This window comes from Agelaius tricolor, unplaced genomic scaffold (assembly GCF_023055355.1).
Source record: "Agelaius tricolor isolate 1412-34295 unplaced genomic scaffold, bAgeTri1.0.p SCAF_1, whole genome shotgun sequence".
NCBI classification, from domain to species: domain Eukaryota; kingdom Metazoa; phylum Chordata; class Aves; order Passeriformes; family Icteridae; genus Agelaius; species Agelaius tricolor.
In genome coordinates this window covers 94,235,534-94,257,172 of record NW_027269261.1, presented here as the reverse complement: position 1 = coordinate 94,257,172, position 21,639 = coordinate 94,235,534, and the positions used below count along the sequence as shown (strand labels likewise).

General features: G+C 36.3%; 1 protein-coding gene across 3 annotated transcripts in view; it reads right to left on the bottom strand.

The window, feature by feature from the left end:
• The window catches only part of PHIP (pleckstrin homology domain interacting protein), a 108,889-nt gene that overhangs the window by 45,509 nt on the left and 41,741 nt on the right, over window positions 1-21,639 (bottom strand). For all 3 annotated transcript variants that reach the window (XR_011681834.1, XM_071444345.1, XM_071444335.1), the window contains exons 16-17: window positions 7,074-7,202; window positions 1,784-2,009 (exon numbers count right to left, since the gene is read on the bottom strand). Coding sequence is in view for 2 of the 3 variants with exons in the window: in XM_071444345.1 (XP_071300446.1) it covers window positions 1,784-2,009; window positions 7,074-7,202 (355 nt within the window). In the remaining variant the exon portion in view is untranslated. The remainder of the gene's footprint in view (window positions 1-1,783; window positions 2,010-7,073; window positions 7,203-21,639) is intronic.

Below are 21,639 nucleotides of genomic sequence, written 5' to 3'. Positions count from 1 at the left end.
GGAATAATAGAAAGAGCTCTGGTATAACTACAGTTGGATGTTTTCTGAGTCAGGTAAGTGAGACATTAATTTGCCAATCTCATGAGCAGACATACTGTCTACTGAGAACAATGGGAAATAATACTAATAACCCAAGAATGATCTTAAACAAGGAAACTGCCATCTAAACAAAATGCATGTCTTTATGTATCTAGCCTGTGAGACAATGCCTTAGCAAGAAACAGCAAGTGGTTTCTTTTTAAATGAAATAATGAAGACACTGGTGTATACTTGATTTTTTCAAAACATCTGGTTTAAAGGAGCTCCATGTTCATCAAGGCAGTAAATCAAGTATGACTATCTGAATTCCCCCTACTCTTAGAAATCCCTACAGAAAACATAACAAGAAATAAATGGTCAGTGCTCTGAGTGAGATGCATCAAACCCCACAACAAAGCTTCAGAAAGAAAAGGAACTTTCTTAGTGGAAGGGAACATATAAACTATATAAATGTTGTTTAGGTCTGCATACAACTGCATTGTTGCTATATTGTAAAAAGGTAGAAAAATGTCTTGTGTCTGTCCATCACCTGTCAAGCTGATGGATGGCTCTCTGCTATTAAACAAAATGCTATGGACATCATCTTCCTTTAGACATTCATGTGTCATGCAGACAGACCACTAAATTTAGTTTTGGGTCTGTGTATAGAGTCTAACTCGTTTCAAGATACATTGAAGAATGTGCCCAGGAGATTTTGAAATTTGGAGAATTTCACAATGCAATGGATTCACACTTTAACTGTAACAATGAAATAAAGTCACACCCTTCCCTAAAAATCAAATTTTGTTTCATAAGCCACTAACTAAGAAATTTACATTCACCAGGAAGGATATTTTCCTTCTTACAGTTGCATCTCAAGTAACATTTCTTCTTGTAATTTTGGAGGAAATATGGAAATCCTCCCCTAAAAATGCTTAAATATTCACTGCCCTGTAATCCTGAGAACTACAAATAAGGATAAAGAGATTTTTTGGTAAAAACACTCTCAGTTACCCTTCCTGGAATGTCTGACACACCACAGGTTTAAGTATCATGAACATATAAACTACAATTTATAGGAATAGTCAGTTTTCATATATTTTCAAAAATATCCAAATAGTTAACAATGCTTATTTTGAAAACATTTAAAGCTACTTTCACCAGTGACCAGTTTGCTTATTCATACTAATATCAAATTTCTAACATGTAAGTAGGCATTATTTTTCTATCCCTACCCATGTGAAACACTTTTAGGCAGTTTCCAACAGCCAGCCATTGGCCCAACATATGCATGTTCTTCTCATGTCATGTGCATGAGAATAAAACTTACAAGGAACTTCCTACATTTTGTATCTTTTCTTTTTCAAGTCTTCAGTTCTTTAACCATATCACCAAAGCTTAAGAGATGTTCTTGTAAGTGTTACCTTTTCTAACTGATCTGTGGAAGATCAGTCTGTTTCCTAGGTTATCTAAAGGAAATCTTATCCCAAAGAGATAACTGAGAGCTCACACAACATTATACATTGCTCCAGCAATGAAACAAACTCCAAGCTAACTGGTGTTGTAGCATCAACAAATGCCAACTTGATTGCTGACAATACTGTAAATGAAATTGTCACAAGCAACCAGTGCCAAAGGCATTGCAATTCTTCCACACTACATGAACTACTATGCCCATAAATGAAGAAAAAGGACAAAGTGAAAGTGTAGAACAACTGAAGGTAACTAGATAGACTACTGGTCAGTGAAGTGAAATTTTCCATACCTGAAGATGTCACTCCCATCTGAGGAATAAGCTGTTCCTCCCTGCAGTTCTCACGACCAGGAACTAGTCTTTGATACCTTGCAGGATGAGGGTTGCCATCCACATCAACCAAAAATGGGGGAGGCATAAGGTGTGGAGCCTGCTGTGTCTGTTCATCCAGGACAAAGTTGTTGGCATCACGGATAAGGGGCCGATAATCACTATGAAAGAACATCTGATCTGCTATCTGTAAACAAAGTCATTTTGTAATTTTTTTAAAGAACCTATTACAAAAGCATACAGAAGAGAACTGCCAAAATTATTTTTAACAGTGGTACTCATGGTCAGTTTTGCAAAAAACAGGTCTATAAGCTGATGTGTTTATTTCAGTTTAAAGGGGAAAATTTAATGACTCCATTATTATTCTGTTTCAAAGTACTCTTTTCTATATAACACTGCAAAGGGAATAATCCACATGTTTGAGGGTGGGAAGCATTTAAATAATAGGGGAATGGGGTAATATTTAACTACTAGAAGACATCTGAGCAAATACAGGATTAATGTATTAGTTTATAAATTTTCTTCCACAGTCTGAATATATGAATAAATTTTCTGATAATAAAAAATTGTGTCACAGACTTATGAGATATGGTGCAGGCAGAAGACGAGGAAAAATATTTATTGCATGAGGGCATTGCCAAATATTTTAACATCATCAAAATATATATATCCTTACTATAATGCTAGATATCAGAAAAAGTTTCAGTTGATAAAATAAAGCCAAACTAAAAACTGAATTTCTAACTTTATTCCTTCAAAATAAAAACTGAAGTTTTCTTTTTTATTTCTGTCCATCTGCTCCTAATTTATTATAGATGACTTTCCACAGACCCTCAAGACTGAAGAATATTTTTGTCCAATTAAATATCAAAAGATGTATGCTCCATCCCTCGCTGGCACAGGTATCTCAGTATTGAGCAATAAGAAAGATATTGAAGTAAAAGGAGAAAAGAAAAAATGAACAGGAGAGAAGTTGATGCATATACTACATGTCCCAGGACCACCTACTGGCAAGCAAACTTTGTGGCAGCTCATGCATTCAGTTGAACTAAATGAACAAGTGAAAATCAAATCATAAAATCATCATTCACACAAATTAAGAATTCCAGTGCAGTATGAAAACAATTAAATGATTGCCTCAATGCATAGAGATCTCAAAAAATCTTGTCTTTGGAGCATGGAGAGAGGAATGCCCAAGTTGTTCATAGAACATCCTCTAATTTCTGGAGAGTATGCTCTATCATGACCAATCCATAACATGGTTTCCAGTAATTTGTTAAGTAGAAATCAGTAAGGCAGAGATCATAGCAGCTACTCAGAGGTCTGGTCTCTCAATGATAAATGTCTCCCACCCTGGAAGCAAGAAGACCAGGAACAAAGATGACAACAAACATTTGTCAATTACAACATCAGAAAGTGCATCCATATGATATGGATTTTAAAAAAAGAACTGGGAAAAAATCAGAGATATCATGGGCTCTAGACCTCACGAAAACTCAGAAAAATAACAACAGGAAGAAATTTGAAAGATACAAAGAAAGATGCAATGGAAAATAATTCATTTCAGAGATTTAAAAGACTACTGTTACAAAATACATGTGGACAAGGTGATAACCCACTACAGTAAAAAAAGTTGACTGGATGAAATCTTGCTGCCAGATTCTTTGTTAACAGAGGCTGAATGAGAAAGATAAAAGTGCTTTCATGTGTCTGACTGAGAGAATCAAGGCCTGATGAACACCTCTGTTTCTTCATCTCACAATAGTTCAATATGATAGAGACAGGGGTCCCCTAGGAGGATTCACAATGTCTGTGAAAATCATAATAGAATATGCATTACATACACCTAGTATAAGTCTTCCTACTAAGTACTTCCCACACTGAGAAAAAAAGAGTTTTAAATGGCAAGGTCATACAACCTTTGAGTTTTATTATGTTGTGTCTTGGCTGTACAGTCTAGTCTGCATCCCAAGTTTTGTGAGCAAAGGGAAGACCTGGTACAAGATCACAAGGGACTTTGTTGCAATTACACTTCTGTGCACCCTATATTGCAATCAAGTATAAAAGGGAGACTAAATAACAATTTTCTACTCCATAAGATAATGTGGCATTTCTTGGAGAACACAGGCTCAGAACAACTCTCAGGTAGAATATCCCTACTGGAACCCAGGAAAATGTCTTATCCTGAGAAAAATAGGAAGAATTAGACATTCCATCAGAAAACCAGCCAGAAGTATTAACAATGAGACTTATTTGTTTATATACTATCAGAGATCAAATTCATGACAATAAGATGGTATCACATCACCATTTGCATGAGAATCTTCTTTTCATATGACTTCACAAACCCAGCTTGGGAATGAGCACAAAAGCTTTCCACAAGCTCTGAGCTCTATAGATATATTCTCTTCCAATCACACATTCAGAATGTTCAGTTTCTAAAAATGGGCACAGTTACACAAAGAGGTTTTCCCCAGTACTGCACCAATCCACTGTACAGGAACTGTCAACTTGCAGCTCACAGTGCTGTGGTTTGGGCAGTCTGCAGGAACAAATGCCTTAGAAAGCTCAGAGATCAGGTTCCCCAGGAAAGTGGCCATGGCACCAAGCCTGCCAGAGTTCAAAAAGCATTTGGACAATGCACTCAGGCACGTGATGTGCTTTGTGCAGAGCTAGGAGTTGGTCTTGATCCTAGTGGGTCCCTTCCAACTCAGAATATTCTATGACTTAAAATCAACAGAATAGTATCTTACACTCTAGAACTCCTAGTCACTCATGGACAAGTTTCCACCTAATCAAGAACTTCTGAAGTGCACATGCCCTGCTGACAGTGAACTTGGCTCAACTCTGGTGATGACACACTCAGATTTCAGCTGAGATTGGCCCAAGACAAGCAGCACATGTATTCTTTTTATTTTCCCCCACAAAAGAATTACTTCACAAAATCATCCAAAAAACCCCAAAAAAACCCATAAACCCCAAACAAAAACCAACACCCCACCCCATTCCCCTTCATTGTGGCCAAGATCACACCACAGGGGAAAGAAAGCCTTGACATTGGTTCCAGTCAACTAGGAAATGTATCTGAACATAACATGAAAAAACAAAGACATAGAAAAATAAGAGCTTGTTCTCTCAGTAGAATTAGCACCATCTCAGCTATAATCACTGTCAATTCCAAAATGCAGGAATACAGAACAGGTTGCAACGCTTCTTCCATAAAATTCATTTCCCCAGAGAGATGGGAAACACTTTAAAGACCAAAAAATGCATATCCTACCAGATCATAGGTAGAAGATGTCTGAAACCCTCCCCAGTATCTGAGGGGAGAAAGACAGAAAAAAACCCCCGCCATCTCCAGCACCTACCTACCTGTAGTAACATTTTCCCATAAATCAGGACAAAAACAGAGGTGATGAAACCACACATGGAAGACACCAGACACTTCCAAGCTGAGTTTTCTGTGAGTGGAAGACTGAGATTAAAGTGGTAACAAATAAGTCCTATTTGCTCCCATTTCTGCTATGATGAAGCATGCCAAGAGTAACATTGGCACAGCAACCAGGTAGACGATTATTTTAAATCATTCAATAAATGAAAAGTTTAAAACAATCTTTTCTCAGGGGCAGCAGCAAAAACCCCAAGAGAGCCAAAGGTCTGTAGAATTCAAGCAGGGAGAAGTAACTGCATTCATTCTACAAACACATTAAATCTTTCACAGGTAAATACTCAAATAGCAGCATAAAGGAAAATTTTGGTCTATCATAGCAAAGACCAAAAGACTCACAGTTTCAATTTAATTTCCAGCATTTCAAAGTAGCAGAGAACTAAATTCTTCCAAAACAATTGGAGAGAAAAAGAAACCTGAAACAATCCATAGATATGGTAAGAAAAATGTTCCTATTACAACAGGCTTTTAAGTCTAGGACAGTAAGAATCCTGAAACACAAAGAAAACTATCTGATCAACCTGATTTTCCTTGCTTGTGATGTCTCTATTTATTTGTTTTATTTGGAATGGAAGGGGAAGTGCACAGATAGTAATAACTGAGGGATAGCAACAGCAGCTTAGTAGTGAGGAATTCAAATCATATTTGAGAAACAAGGAGAAAAAATAAATCTCCAAATGCAAATCCTTCTGTAAAACTACAGAAAGAAATCCAGTAGCTTACAAGATAAAGACTAAAATTCCTTTTGCACTCCCTCCTCAGGTCTCTCTGTACTGCTGTTCACCAAAATGCTTTCAAAACCTGCCTAAGCCCAAAGATCCAAAGCAGGAGGCAAGATCCAAAAAACAGCACCTCCCCAACAGCATTCAAGTGTCAGTTACCAGAAGCAGAGATGAAAATGGAGCAGATAGGTCTACTTAAGTCCTAGGAAAAGGGAGAAGAGACACACCTCATTTCTTTCCTGGGTGGTAAATGAAGAACCAAGAACCTGTGAACACTCCAAACCTGTATGGTTCCCAGAGCACGTTCCTCCACAAAGGAAAATAAACAACACCACATATCTTTACAGTCATGAGGGTCTGTGGCAAGACACCCACACTCAGAATACACAATGTAGACTATTAGAATAGACATTAGATAATAGACATTAGAATAAAGATATAATATTTAAATCACACTAATGGTGGATATACTGCTGTGCAAGCACAAAGGTATCCATGATGGTACTTCATTAGCAGACATAAAATTTCACCACTAAAACATAGCACATTTTTTGTAAATAATTCTCTCATAAGCTATGCAATATTTAAATACAGATAGCAGGAACTAGTTCTATTACACACCTATTTTTTGGGCTTAGTTAGGAAGCAGAAAAAAAAATTCAAGTAGAATGTGTAACTATTATCAGTTCCACTGTAGCTTATTCCCATTATCCATGTCGAACCATTAGTAGATATTTGTAACTTTGTCACTTAAGAGAGTAGACAGTGACTGGTTAATTAAGAGAGTAGACAGTGACTGGTTAATTTTGAATTCTGGTTTTAAATTATCATTATTATTATTATTATTATTACTGCTATTATTTTGAACTTCCCACGTAAACAGTAGCTTAACAGAATGTTTCTATAATTTAAAAAAAAGACAGTGAAAGAAATCTCATTGTCAACAACAGGCATCCAAAACATCCCATATTAATGGCTCAAAATTGTGTCAAGACATGCCCTCTTGAAATGAAGCTCTGAAGAAGTTTGTACAAATGCATTCAACACAGACAAACATTTTGGTTTACATTTTGCACTGTACCTTGTCATATTTGCTACTGGAACCAAAGCCAAAAATCAGAAGGTGACCGTGAGAATCAGTACATGCAAAATGCTGCCCATCAGGAGAGCACTTGCAGTCAAAAACTGCACCATGTCCTTGTCCTTCAATCTGAAATACATCAACATACAAAATAATTAACAGAAATTAATAATTTTCAATTACGATTCTCAAAACTGTGGTGCTGATATTGAAACTTATTATAAAATCTGTATGACAGTATACTGCTAGATGGAAGTTACTTTAAAACGAAGCTTACTTTTTTAGCTATTCACTTTTCAGTGAATTTTGCAATAATGCTCATGAAAGATTCCAAATTGATAGCAGTAGAAACTGACAGACTTTATCCACAAAGCAGGCACAGTATAGGAAGTGAAAATAAAAGCTTCCCCTTGAACGTCCTGCTAATGAGCCTAACCAGAGAGCTGGGCCCAGTTCAGGGCTTAGTCACTACACCCTTTCCATCCTCTGCCTTCTTGCTAAGCTACCCCAGCAGCAGTGGCTGCTGCGGGGTGTTCCACAACACCTGCCCCCTGGAAAACGCACTGACATAGACAACCCACATTACACAGCTTAGCAACTACCTGCTTCTGCAATTCCTACTCCTAATTTATTGGAGTGGGGAAGGAGTAAATTTGCGTAAAAACTCCACCTTTTATAGGAGAACTGCAAAGATTTTAAAAAAGGAATTTTTACCTGATACTCATTTTCTGTTTTCCAGTTCCATTAAGCCAGAACAAATGGGTTTTTGTTTTTCCCTGCAACCTGTCAATCAAGCAGAGGTGACCAATCACCACTCTGAATTTTCATGTCTTCAGCACCTCTTCAGAAAGCCCCTTTCTATTCTCCCCAGCAAAGCACTTTTGCATTTTCTTTAAAGAGACACCAAACAAAATTCTTTCCCTAACTGTGGCACGCCTATATATTGCCAGGAAAGGGGGGAAAAAAACAAAACAAAACAAAAAACAATTATATTCAGCCTTCAGACAGTAACTCTGTGCACTTCTCAGCACCTTCCAGAGGCCATCAGCATTATTTTAAAAAGTTAACAAAGCCTCAAAAATCCTGTGAGATATGTACTGTTTTCACTCTCTTACAGGCTGAGACAAAGGCAAGAATTCTAAATCTTTTCCCCATAGTCTTACAACACACCCACGCCCCTGCACATCCCCCCAGTGAGAGAGGCTGCTACATCTATTGCTCTCAGGTCTTTCTCACTACAGGTAATTTCCCTAAAAGTCAAATGAGTTTCTGGACTAGCGAAAGAGGAACATAAACCAATGCAAGTCTTATGTTCTATTTTGCCCATTATTCCAGAAGAAATGAACAGAAATCTTACAGAAAGGGATGGAAAATAAAAACAGAACTTCAAGTGACACTAACATCACAGCAGTCAGGAATGCAGAATTAATTTAGTCTAAGCAAGATCCAACTACCACAGCAAAGTTACAACTTTGTGCTGCTTTTTGCATATAGAAAGCTCACTGTATTAAAGGGAGACAGTCTGGGAAAGCAGGTGGAAAGCAGACAGAATTTCACCACAATAAGTTTTGCAGAAACACAGTTCGAAATTGGAAAAGAAATTTTATACGTAGAGATTTCTGTTCCCTTACCCTTCCTCCAACAAAGGAAACATCAGTATCAAGCTTCCTAATGTTTAAGTCCTTCATAAATAGAATTTCATGGTTCAACCTAAGTTTTTACTACCTTTTGTTTTACAAGGAAAACAATGCATGTTGTGAGAAGAACTATTTGCTAACCATGGTGAGGGGAAAAATTATAAACAGAAGGAAAAAAAATCCAACTACTAAGATGAGGGGTTTTTTAATCCTTTCCATCAAGAAATGATTTGGATAGACCATTTTCAAGAAACCTCTGGAAATTAGAGTGTTAATCAGAAAACATTCCCTTCTTATGTAAAGAATAGTGTTCTACTATTTGGGGACAAGTGCAGTGCAAATAGTTTTAATCTAAACGTGCCCAGAATTTGGTTTTAAAAAGTGCTTCCAGAAAGGGCAACTCTAAGACCTTTCAGCACAAACCTTCAAGTCTGAAGTACAAATACTTGGAAATAAAGATTCTTATAGGAACAAAAACTACCATTGAGGATAACTTTCCAAGATATAATTACTATTCTAAATTAAAGAACAAAGTCAACCAGAGTGACCAGAGAACAAAATTCTACCCAGCAGAATTTTCTTTCCAATAAAACTATTTCAGGATTAATAAGTGACAACTTACAATAGATTTTTTTTTCCATAATAAAGCTAATCTAGTCATTTGAAATGGAAACTAAACATTAAGTTACAAAAAGGGAAGCTGTAGTAAATCTGTGAAGCTGTTACTTCAGCAGGCTAGATAAAGAATTTCAGCAAGAAGGAAGCTGCCTTTCCCTGTCCATCTCTTTTAAATCAAAGATGCAAGAACTACGTAAAGACTGTATCCCAAGAAGATTTAGAGTGCTTATTCTGTCTTGAACCTTCCCCTGCTGCATAAAAAGATATCAATTGTGAAGGGAAGAGACTGCTCAGGAGTGCAGAAAAAGCACTGGTTAATTAAGAGCTGTCATAGAATCACAGAATTATGTGAGTTGGAAAAGACCCTTAAGATCACATAGTTCCAACCCCCTGCCATGGGCAGGGACAGCTTCTAGCCCAGGTTGCTCAGAGCTCCATTGAACCTGGCCTTGAACACTGCCAGGGATGGGGAGCCCCCAGTTTCTCTTACATCCTGTTCCAGTGCTTCAACAAAGGCTGTGTCACAACAAAAGGCTGTGAAAAGTGAACAAGACACTCCTGGTAGCAAAGCAGGTAGCAAGGACTTTTCAGCTAAACAGGGAAGAACCAGTGATGCTATACAATGAGGATTAAGTAAAGATTATTTTTTGTTTTAGTTCCAAGAATGAAGAGTCCAGTTTGCCCATATTTTCACTAGCAAGGAAACATGTGGACATTGGTATATCCAGAAGGGAGGAAAGATAATGATATAAGAGAATGAAAAAGGGAAGACTTTTCCTCTCAGTTTTGAGGAAAGATTATTGTTTGCCCCAAACCAGGGAGAATAGAGCTGTCAAGCTTGTACACAAAGTAATGTCTTAAATGCCTAAAAATTATTTGTTGTATGAAAACAGAATAATAACACTTACATAGCAAGCTCAGTAATAAGCCTTTTTGACTTGTTATCAATAGACAGTATGAAATAGCTAAACCCTACTTTTCAAGAAGAGTATAAGACATGGAAGAAGACATGGAAGAAAAAGTTAAAAATTCAAGTAAGATGAAAAATTAATAGAGAGTACCAGAGAAATTTAGGAGACTTTCTTCAGAAAAATAACTAATTTTTTAATGCCAAGAAAATATAACTCATTCAACCTAGCTAGATTTCAAAGGCATGATACTTCAACTTGATTCAAATGATTATGATTAGTAGGAGAAATGCAGAGTAGGCAAACTTTATAAAGCAAGGTTAACAGTAACTGATTTTGGAAAGACATGCAGAGCTAAAAGGATGTTATTGCTAAAATTTCTCAAGTTAGGCCTTTCTGTTATTGACTAAATAAAAACTAAGAGCCCTTTGATGAAATGAACATTAGTGAATCATCCACTGAGAACAAATTTGGGACAGTATAAATGATATCAACTGAAGCAATGAAAAGCCAACAGGACAAAATGCAAAAGAGCATGAACCTAATAAGATAATTAGAAATAACTTACTAGCACATTTACTGCCAGAAAAAAAATAATGAAACTCAGTCTACATAAAGTAACACTACACATTTCTATAAAATCTTCCACTACGAGTCACCAGCACAGTTTAAAAAAACAAATAAAAATCAGTGAATTAAAACCTCTACTAGCCTGAGGTAGAATCCATCCTTCATGTTAAGGAACTGAGGCAATTAGTTGGAAATGCAGGGAAAAAGATCACTGTGTATTCTTTGCAATACATTACATATAACGCAGCAACAAAATGAAAACTGCAATTCTAAACCAGACCAGAAGTGCATCCAGAAAAGAAAGTGCATATGTGCTAGACAAATAGACAATGCTAAGAACAAAATCTTCCAAAGCAGTACACATTTTTTCCTTCCCATGTTCAAGATGAATAAATTCTAAGAGGAACAGCTGCAGAGTCACTCATCATGATAACACAAAATCTAAGAACTCAGCTTCTTTATAAGAACACTAAGGAGAGAGGACTATTTTGTATGACTGTACTAAAAGACTTTCAGCAGGAAGAGAACTACTATACTAAGACCTTAAAGAGGATGAGAACTTCTCTACTTATATGCATAGGAACAAATGAATATAAGTTACAAGCAACATCCAAACTTGAAAATTGAAATTCAGATTCTAACAAAAACAATGGTATGCTAGAACAAATTTCTGAAACTAGCAAAGAAAGCAGCACTAACTATTATTAAAATCTGTTTTATAAATGATGAAGCTACATCATAACTGCTCAAGTCAAACGAGCCTCCAAGTATCTGGAAGTTCCTTTGTAGGTTTGTGCTCTCCTTTGCTTTAAGGAAAAATCTTCAGTCACAACATGCTTCCATAAGCCAAAAATTATCTACAGGCTTTCTGCAAAGTTAAAGGAGGTTGCTACTCATTTGGAGGAGTGGAAAGCAGACTTACTTTTTAAGCCAGTTTATATAAATTTTTAATTAATTTTTTTTAAAAATTAAAAAAAAAAAACAAAACAGCAGATCTTCTACACTGCTCCCAGAGCAGTAACAAGAGATGAAATGGTAGAAAGAAGACAGGAATAATTAAATTCAGAGTAACATGTTTACTAAAAATGTTTCTATCCTCCTACCAGCCAAGTCAGTTATTTATTCAGGAATGCTGCATGTGTCTTGAAAAATAAATCTATCAGTTAAAAAGTCTGATATGTCACCCACCCTGTGGATGCCTGAAGTATATAAAGGCTATATATATATCTATATATATATATCTATATCTATCTATATCTATCTATACATATATATATACATACATGTATTTAAATTATTTACAGCTTTTTTTTGTTATTGTTAAATATTTTTCTTACTATACATCCTGCAAACCTAGTACTGGCTTCTTCTATTTGAACTACTAGAGCATTATGCTGGTTTTGTTCTCCAGAGTCAGTTTCTCAGGATGTGCTCTTATGTGCTATTCAAAGGTGGAACCTCTCAAAAATTTCAAACCATTACAGAAGGACTGTAGACAAACTGATTCAAAATAATGCATCCATAACCTTACTTAGGTTATTCTGTATTTCACATAACTACAAAACCTGATCTAAAAATACAATCCTACATAATTCCACTGAAAGTGAAAGCCTTTATGAAAGCCATAACATAAGAAATATTGTTTTCACATCTCTAGTTCCCACTGGAAGTTACATTGTTCATATAAGCAAAAGTCATGTCTTTCAGACATTAGTCAAAAAAAAAAATCACCTTGTGTGACAGAAAATCCACACACAGAGCATTCTGCTGAGGTGTTCTAAATGGAACCTGATCTTTCACACTGTTCTTTAGACAAGGACTTCCAATCTTTTGGTAGATCATTCAGCCTAAAATTAATCAAGTAGCTGCTAACAAAGACCTAGAAAGGCCTGATAGGTTTAAAGGAAAGAAAACAATATTATAAGTATATGATAATGCTATCATGGCTTTAGAGTTTGCCAGTTCGCATTGAAAGTAGAAGTAGAATTAGAAAATAAGAAACCACATCACACAGATCGGTGGAAGATCAGACTTCAGAAGATGGGGCAGGAAAAACATTAAGGTACACAGACATAAGTAGCCATAGCATAGGAACTGCCTGCAATGAAGTGTCCACTTAAAGCTAAAAATAAAGGACAGTTAACAACCAGCTCTCTGAAGGAGCAAGAGCACACAGAAAAATCCAATTGCAACTCAGTGGTCTCTGCTTGATTGACAACTTGCAGGAAGAAACCCTTTTAACCTGAATCAGTTAATGCCATAACACTGACAGTAAATTCTAAACAAAACAAGGATTAAACTGCACTAAAACATTAAAACAGTCATTAACAGGAAATGTGTGTGCCCAAATTCACAAAAACTAGAAATGCATTCCTACTACAACCTCCATGGGTTTTCTAATATTTTTGACTGATTTATATAAAAAACATAAAATGGGTAAAGAGGGCAGAGAGACTGAGCAAGTAGACAACCAACACATTACTGCATCAAGACAGTCTGATTCTTCAACTGTACTGCAGACCATCCATTAATAGGATCAAAATTACACCCTCCACAATTTCCATTGTAGAAATCAGGAAAATTCTTGCAGCTGCTTCAACTTGACCTTTTTATGACCAAGTTCTGTACATGATGACTTCTGTCACTGCTTCTGCTAATAACCCCAAATAAATATAAAACATATCCAAAGCTCTCAAAAGCTAAGAAAGTGTTTCTATTAAAATTCTTCAAAAGATACATTGTTTAAAAGTTGGAGAAAATGTATAAGCTTAAAAAAGAATCATGCAATGCAACTACCATACATCCTAGAAAAGTAATTAAGAATTTGGAAAGAAACGCATGGAACCAGGAATAGCACCAGACAACTTTACATTAGACAATTGGTTTGCTACAGACTTGGGGACAAAACACTTGGACATTATCTTCAGCCATCTTATTCCTTAATTTCTGTATAGCCATAACTTTCAACCTTAACATCATTGTGTGAGATGATTTTAGGGTTGAGGGTATTTTTAAGTTTGTGTGTTTTGGTTGGGTATTTTTAAATACATAATATATAAATAATATTAAAAATTTATCTCCATTTACACACATTTACTTGTATCTGTCTAGGAAAAGGCATATATTCACCATGGTAACTTCACATAGTGAATGTAAAACAAAATTAGCATGAATGTACTCACTTGCTTCAAAGTTTTCTCACTGGATGCATGGCAATACGCATTTTCAGTTTCAAAAACAAGTTTAATGTTTTAAATACGATTATTGCTTTTTAAATTATGCATCACCCCATTTCCTGATTTTATGCCAGCATATCTAAGTATAATCTGTTTCACTACTACATCATTTTAAATAAAAGCAGCATTTAGAGAGATACAACTATAATCTTCACATAACCAGATAAGCATAACCTTACAAGGTAGGTTAGTATCTGCTTGCTGATTCTACTGCTCCAATTGTTTTCAAAGGCAATCAAATGAAATAAAGGAATTTCAGAGATCACCTTCCAAACAACCTTATCATATCCACTTTTTTTTTCTTCAGCCCAAGGCTTCTCAACAAAGAAGCAATCTGAAAAAGAAAACTAAGGACCAATACAAGTCAGGGTTTTTTCTTTACTATAGCAAAGTCATAAGAACTTGGGTCTTAACTTCAAGATTGGCCAGAAAATCAAGAGATCTAAAAATAAGTTTGTGAGTATATTCTCTCAATCATAGGAAAGCACTCCTGACTGTATAAGAAGTTTGAATGCAGTCAAATGAAAGCTACTACAGCAGAGCTAAAAGTAAATAAGGTTTTAATGAGTGGTCCTGCACCATTCCAAGATCCTTCCAACACCTTTTCTTCCACCTAACTTTTGCAGTGGTAACTGTTAGAAATATAGTCATGTTGTAACCCTTAAAGTGAAAAAGCAGATTTTGGAGTCTTATCTTCAAGTAACACATAGAGGTCTCCCAGCAAAGTAAATCTTTTGTTCTTCACAAACAGTACTTCAGGAATAACCAGACATAGCCACCATAGCTTTTCAAAAGCATCTAGTAAAGTTTATTTACACAACTGTCTCACTTCATGTACCTGACATTGATGCACAGACTTTCAAAATTTAATTTACACTTAGGCGATTTTTAACATACCAATATTTAACCCTTTCACTAAAAATTAAATAGCACTTAGAGAGCCATAACACATGTTGGTTTGAAAACTACATAAACAAGCTGTGGTAAATTTTCCCCTTTGGGGAATTTTCTCTAGGATTTGTAGTAAAACAATTACATTAAGTCAGTCATGCTAAATACCTGGTCCTCATGTCTTGCTAAGAAATCCTGCTTTCTCAACCACAGCTCAGTATTTTCATCTTTCTGATAACAAGCACTGAACCATCATATTTGAGACTACATTAGGGAAGCCAACTCAACCTATGAGTCAAGTTGGTAAGACAGGATAAGACATTCAAATTTTACAATTCTATAGTTGAAAGTAGGCGATGTTTGTATTTTATAATTCTATAACTAAAACGTTTGTAGAGTCAGTAACAATTTCACCCTGCTGCAAAGCTCTGAGCTTTTTTTTTTAATTTGGTTTGGGTTTTTTATTGGCTTGGGTTTTTTCCCCTAAGGATTATTAACTTCTGCAGTACTTTTCCAACTCCAACCAAGAACATCAGCAAAAAATCAGCCCTCCAAGTTTGCTAGGTCTGATAAAGTAGCTTATACCTGTTGCACTGTATGTTCAACAATAGTTCATATTTAAGTTCTTGAAAGAGTTTTTCAGTACCAAGAACTTTAGAGCTGCTATTCCCTATTAATACAGTTGTTAAAGAGAATGACTACATTTAAGTTTTGATGTGATAACATAATGCCAAGTCATATAACTTTATCTTGCTGAAATGATCTGTAACTATTTACATAAGGTTCCAGTAATATGTTCTTTCATCCTTTCAGAAATAAAAGTTTCCTCTCCATTTCTCTTTTAGTTGTCATGATTTTAATTAAGAAGAAAAAAAAATCCAAAAAAGAAACACATCTTTGTTAATGGAGTTAAATCCAGGTTTATCCTAAAATATTAAGTAATTTCCTTCTGGGCTGACAATTATAAATGAAGTTGGACAAAATAATGTGCTGCAAAATTTACATGGAAATTGCAAGTGCAAAACTTTAACTCATTAGAAAACTGTCACATTTCAATTCAGCTGCTTACATTGTATCTGTTTTAATTTGGTTTTTGACACATATAGGAGAAACTATGCTCATCACACTAACCAAATCTTTGAACAAGCTATTAAACCTTTTTAAGTAAACACAAAAGTGTGTAAATTCTTACTTTGCTTTAAAAATGTTCATATTTAAGGTTTAGGTTTCATAACCTGTTAAAAATTAAAACATATTATAAAGAACACATGTAAATCACATGTCACAAGCTTTCTAGTTCTGTACACAATGTCTATTTACATAAAATGTAACTAATGCATTTTAAATGAAAGTGTGGGACCATTCATCATGAGCTTCTAATAGAACACTGCCTAGAAATGAAGAAAACAGCTAGAATTCTGATACAGAGACTTAGAACAAAATATGCCCCAGTTAAATAAAAAAATTAAAAATAACTATTTTTTTCCCTAGGACCTAGGACCCTAGGATGAGAAGCCTCATCCTACCTTACACCAACTACAGCTACCAAAGACATTGTTGTCCTTCTAAGTCTCAGTGAAAGAGCATACCTTAGCTCCAGGATCAGAGTCTTTCAGAAACAGCCAAGAAACAGAACTGTGGCCTGTATCTTCTCCAGTAGCAATGCAACAAGCACATCAGCCTGTCCCTCAGGCCTTGCCATTTTAAAGGTTTATTTTGTATTATTTCAATTTCCTGACCATTTCCATAAAGCTGGGACAGAGGGCATAAGAATGACAAATACCAATTCAAGCACTAAGAATTACACTGCTGGTTTTGAACTACCAATATGGTTTCCAGGGCAAGCAGAATTTACTAAGTGGAGAGTAAGCACTTACACAGAGGAGAACAGTGGTGTTTCTGGGGGAGATTAAAGCTTTTCTTTCACAAATCTAACTGAGTTACTTGTCATTTCAAAGGAAGCTGAAAATGGGAAAGGCAAAGAGCAGGTTCAGTTAGAATTTTTCTTTTTCTTCCTTCTCCTCCAAAAGAATCAGAAGGTTGCTTCAAATGACCAGTTTGGAGTTCAAATTATAATGCATTTCTGAAACACCCTTGGTATTTCTATATGCTCTCATGAAATGTGCTTTGGCATTTAGAAAAAGACTCATCGTATAATTCTCAACAGTTAGAAATATACACACTGTGATGTGTAAGTGTCAAAGGCTAAGGTGGCTTAGCCTTTCAGCAACTCAGATAGTCACAAAGGTAGGGGGATTTTGAAGTACTTGGATCTGTGAATTTAATACCAAATTGTAAAAAAAAATCGTTTCATATCGGTATTTCAAAGCATTCCTCACAGTACAATGAAAGAGCTCCGGCCATCTTAGCCCTGAGTTCCAAGGGAGCTCCAGAACTACCACCCAGAGCGTGTTAAGGACACCCTCACACAAACACTGCTCAGAAAGACTCTCTTAGCACTAAGGTAATGTCACAAGAATCAGTCCAGACAAACACTTCACAACTGGCAACACATTAAGACTACAAATAAGCAAAAGGCTGACCTTGACAGGCTGTCAGGCACACAGGAGGCACCCAAGACACACATATGTCAGACATAAGAAGGCTGACTGCTGGCTACAGCTGAGCCTGCCTTCTCAAAGAAGCCACTCACAATGAGAGTCAATCAAGTAAGACAGGAGAACAACACCTAGCCATGAAAGATCTTTTGTGGTTGGTTCTCTTCAGGTATTTTTTTTAAATCTGTTGTCCAGAATATTTTTGTTTTCTTTAAAGGCTTCAATATTCCCACCTGATTAATTTTTACATTACACAAAGACTTCTTAAACATCATAAGGCTTGTCTTTATCAAAACACAGGCTTCCTGTTTCAGTAATTGCAATGCCTACCTACAGAATCTGCCTAGTCAGGTATCAGATTCAGGTAAAGCAATGACATTCAAAGCCACAGTAAGAATTCCAATATTCTATAGTGACAAAAATTTTAAAAATGCCTGTTCTCCCCTAATCTTTCATTCTTGCTACTGTAGTACAGCCTTCATACTTTCAAAAACATACTTTAAAGTAGTAGGAGTCACCATATGTTCCTGCAACTGTTCATAAATCTATGCTATAAACCAAATTATTCTTTAAAAAAATTTTTAAAAAACAACCTAAAGAAAAAAAGAAAACAAAACAAAACAAAAAAAACCCAAACAAAAAACAACAAAACAAAACAAAACCAAGCCCAATCCCAAGCAAATATAAAAAGATAAAGAACAGAACTACAGACTTGTACATATCCTAAAATCTTTTAGGAAACTTCTCTCAATATTCTTTCCCAAGGCAGCCTACTCATGGGACAAGAACTATCAGGAGAAACCTATACTCCAAGGCCCCAGACAAAATGCTTTTTGCAAGCAGTCTGAGTAAACAGAGCCATCCCAAGAGGTACTTAGAGGAAAGTGTGCTTAAGTGAAACTGCCTAAGTAACAATCAAGGGCAGCACCATAACACCACAAACATATTTAGAGTCACACTCAAGGAACACCAATACCTAATGTCTAAATTATAATACCAACAAAAACCCAATCACCAAACCAAAGACCTCTGCATCCACCTAACATTACCAGACATCTCCATTTAGATCTGAAATATTTTGTCCCTGTAGGGTTTTTTGCCTTCATGTGTTCTCAGCATTGAGAGACTTCTGTCTGAAGCCTAAGGGCTAAGCTGCAGCATACATCAAGTGTCAACCCTGGAATTTCTAACAAACCAACAGTGTCAGATCTACTAGGAAGTAACTTAGTGGGAACACCTGAAAGAAAATAAATGCTATGACAAGAACTGAGTGGTGTACACTTCCTATTTTTGATCTGATGGAACAGGAATCCTGCAAATACCAAAGCTTGCCTGAAGGCAAAGAATTTCCACCACTTTCTAATTTACCTAGAATGATTTGCATACCCAAGAAAACTAGCCAGTACCCAATACACAGGCTACAGGTTCAGTTCTCTCCATAGTAGCATAATTTGGGAAAATTGGGAAGAAGTCCTGTCTAGGGCATTTACAGCCAAGATGCTTTCCTGAGTAAGCAGATGTTGAATTGAGTGCTTTACTACTGAGGATGCAACAGAATCTAGGTCTTCCGTTTCCTGACTCCAACAGCCAAGGTTATCCAAAAAAATGAGTGCCACTTGCTCCTGTAGGCTCCTTTAGGAAAGCAAGGACCTCCCTCAGTTGTTGGAAACATGCCTTACCACTCAAGGGATGCAGATGCCTCACTGCAGCTTTGAGTAAGGGACTGCATTTCAAAGATATCTTTATGTACATTATCATGCAGCTGCTTTCACCAGACAGCCTACCATTTAGTGTATTTTTTCCCCTTGATCATCCACGAAGACACCTACAGCTCATACATTCTTCAGCAAAATAAACTACAATTTAAACATTTACAAGAGTCTGCACTGCTCTTGTGTAGCAACAGCACTGTTTTTGTGAAACACATAAACTCTGAAACAGTTGGCTAAAGGAACCACTTAAGAATTATTACCCTGTTTCTTCAGAATGCTTCTTTGTACCTGGGAAATACTGCAGATAAAACTGCCCTACTATTGCACCAAGAGCACATTCTTCATTAGCAGCTGTATTAAGTCAGGCCTGGTGTGAATATGACATAGGCCAAAAACCAAACACCTGTATTTACATATGCAATTTAAAACCATCTCATCATCTTGCTAAATGTCAAAATTGCCTAAAATGCTTTAACCATCTCACACTCTTGATATTTCTATGACAAATTGCACTCTCTGGCATATTGAAAACACCCCTGAGTGTAGGGGACTCAAACCACTGAATTAAACCAGTTCTGAATGTCCATGGACTCCAACACCAAGTTATGCAATATTTACACAACTAGACCAAATGAAATGAAGACTACAGGTGAAAACATGAAATATATAAAGCATATATATACTTACTGAGAGTACCCCATGTGACAGTATGGGGTGACTGTTAATGATAAAGACCAAAATCTGGCAAAGAGACCAAAGATGCTTCAAACAGACCAAAGATGCTTCAAATTAACCACAATTATGACAATTAATTTAATAGCAAATCTTCAGTTTAAAAACCTGGGGAAGGATGTTCTGCAGGACCACCAGAGTCACCTAGTGGGACCAAATTGCAACCAGCAAGGAACAAATAAATGGAGGAATCAAAGTTTAAGTTAAATACAAAACAAACAGTATATTTGGTTACTATGATTTTCTTTGCACTTTCATATTCACTGACTGGATAAAAGAATTAAGATTGACACTGCTTGCATCCCTTGGTGCTTTGTTTCCTTTTTTGGTTTTTTGTTTTGCTTTTTTTTTCAATTTTTGGGGGATTTTGTTTGTTTGTTTGTTTAGGTTCTTTCATGTTGACAAGGAAGGCATTTGGGGCAGGGTGGAAAGCAATTTTAAAAAACCCAACTCTACTTAAGGGTTTTGCCACAAGGCTTCAGATGTACAAAGCAATTAATCCAGGATAGATGGACTGGACCAACATTAAGCTAACAGTCATCTATGATTTTGTTAATTCAACCGACTCCCCCAAGTTCTGCAACATTTTTTAAGGAACTTTTATTATGAGAAAATCATTAAGTGCTACTTCTGGTACCACAGATCAGGCAATGACAATGAGAGATTTTTCATTTGCCATTTAGGAAACAGAGGACTGGCAGCTCTGTATGAATTCATTTACCTCACTGTTGCAAACCAGAGCACTTAAATTTTGCAGCTCTGCAGAGGTGACTGCACAATGTCCTCTGCCTGCCGCCCGTCACCTAAGAAAACCTGTAATTTCCACCCATGTCTTTTAAAGCATCGAACACAGTGGTGAAATATTAAGCCCATAGAGAGATGCCTCTCTTGCATACCTGGCTCATACAGTCCAATTCCTTGGTTTGAGATGAACTGATTGTCAGGTTTACAATTCCCCTCACCTCACACAGCAGGCAGACTTTCTCATATTAGTTTCTAGCATAAAACACAGATTACTAGCTGCTGAGATCTTCTGATTGTCTACAAATTTCTCTAACTCCAAAGATATTAAAATGTATGTGACTACTACCTTTTTAGGTGCTTATGTTGCATGGCATTCTTGACACAAATATTTCAGTGTTTTGGGGGCTGCTTAATATCACAGGCACCAGTAATTTAGACTCTGATAGCTCTTAAATGGACTTGGTTTAAAAAGAGCAGATTAGCTCAGCTTTCATGGAGTTTAGGTCAGAATAGTCTATCGTATATCCATTGTAAGTAGAACTGGAAATGCAAGCTAACCATGAAATGAGAACATACACCTCAACTGGCAACAGTGAATAGCACCAAGTAATGAAGATGCATGCTCATAGCTCCAATATGATTGTCTTGGATCCTTCATAAACACAGTTACAGAAATCACTGCAGAGAGAACACTCCTCAACCCAGGCCATTGCTGAAGGAATCTAGGTTGCACTCTCTGATTAAGACTGGCTGAATTTTCTCTGAGACCTTATGAACCCAACTGTAATGCACATCTCAAAACCCTTCTTTAGGTTCAGTGACCTTCCTGGCTTGAGTTCATCTCAAAATGTCCCTTATCTTTTTGTGAATATATCTATCATAGGTCTCTTCTTCAGATGATTTTCTTTATGCTGTTCTCCACAACTGCCATTCCACTACAGCTGAAGCCCATCTGCCTAT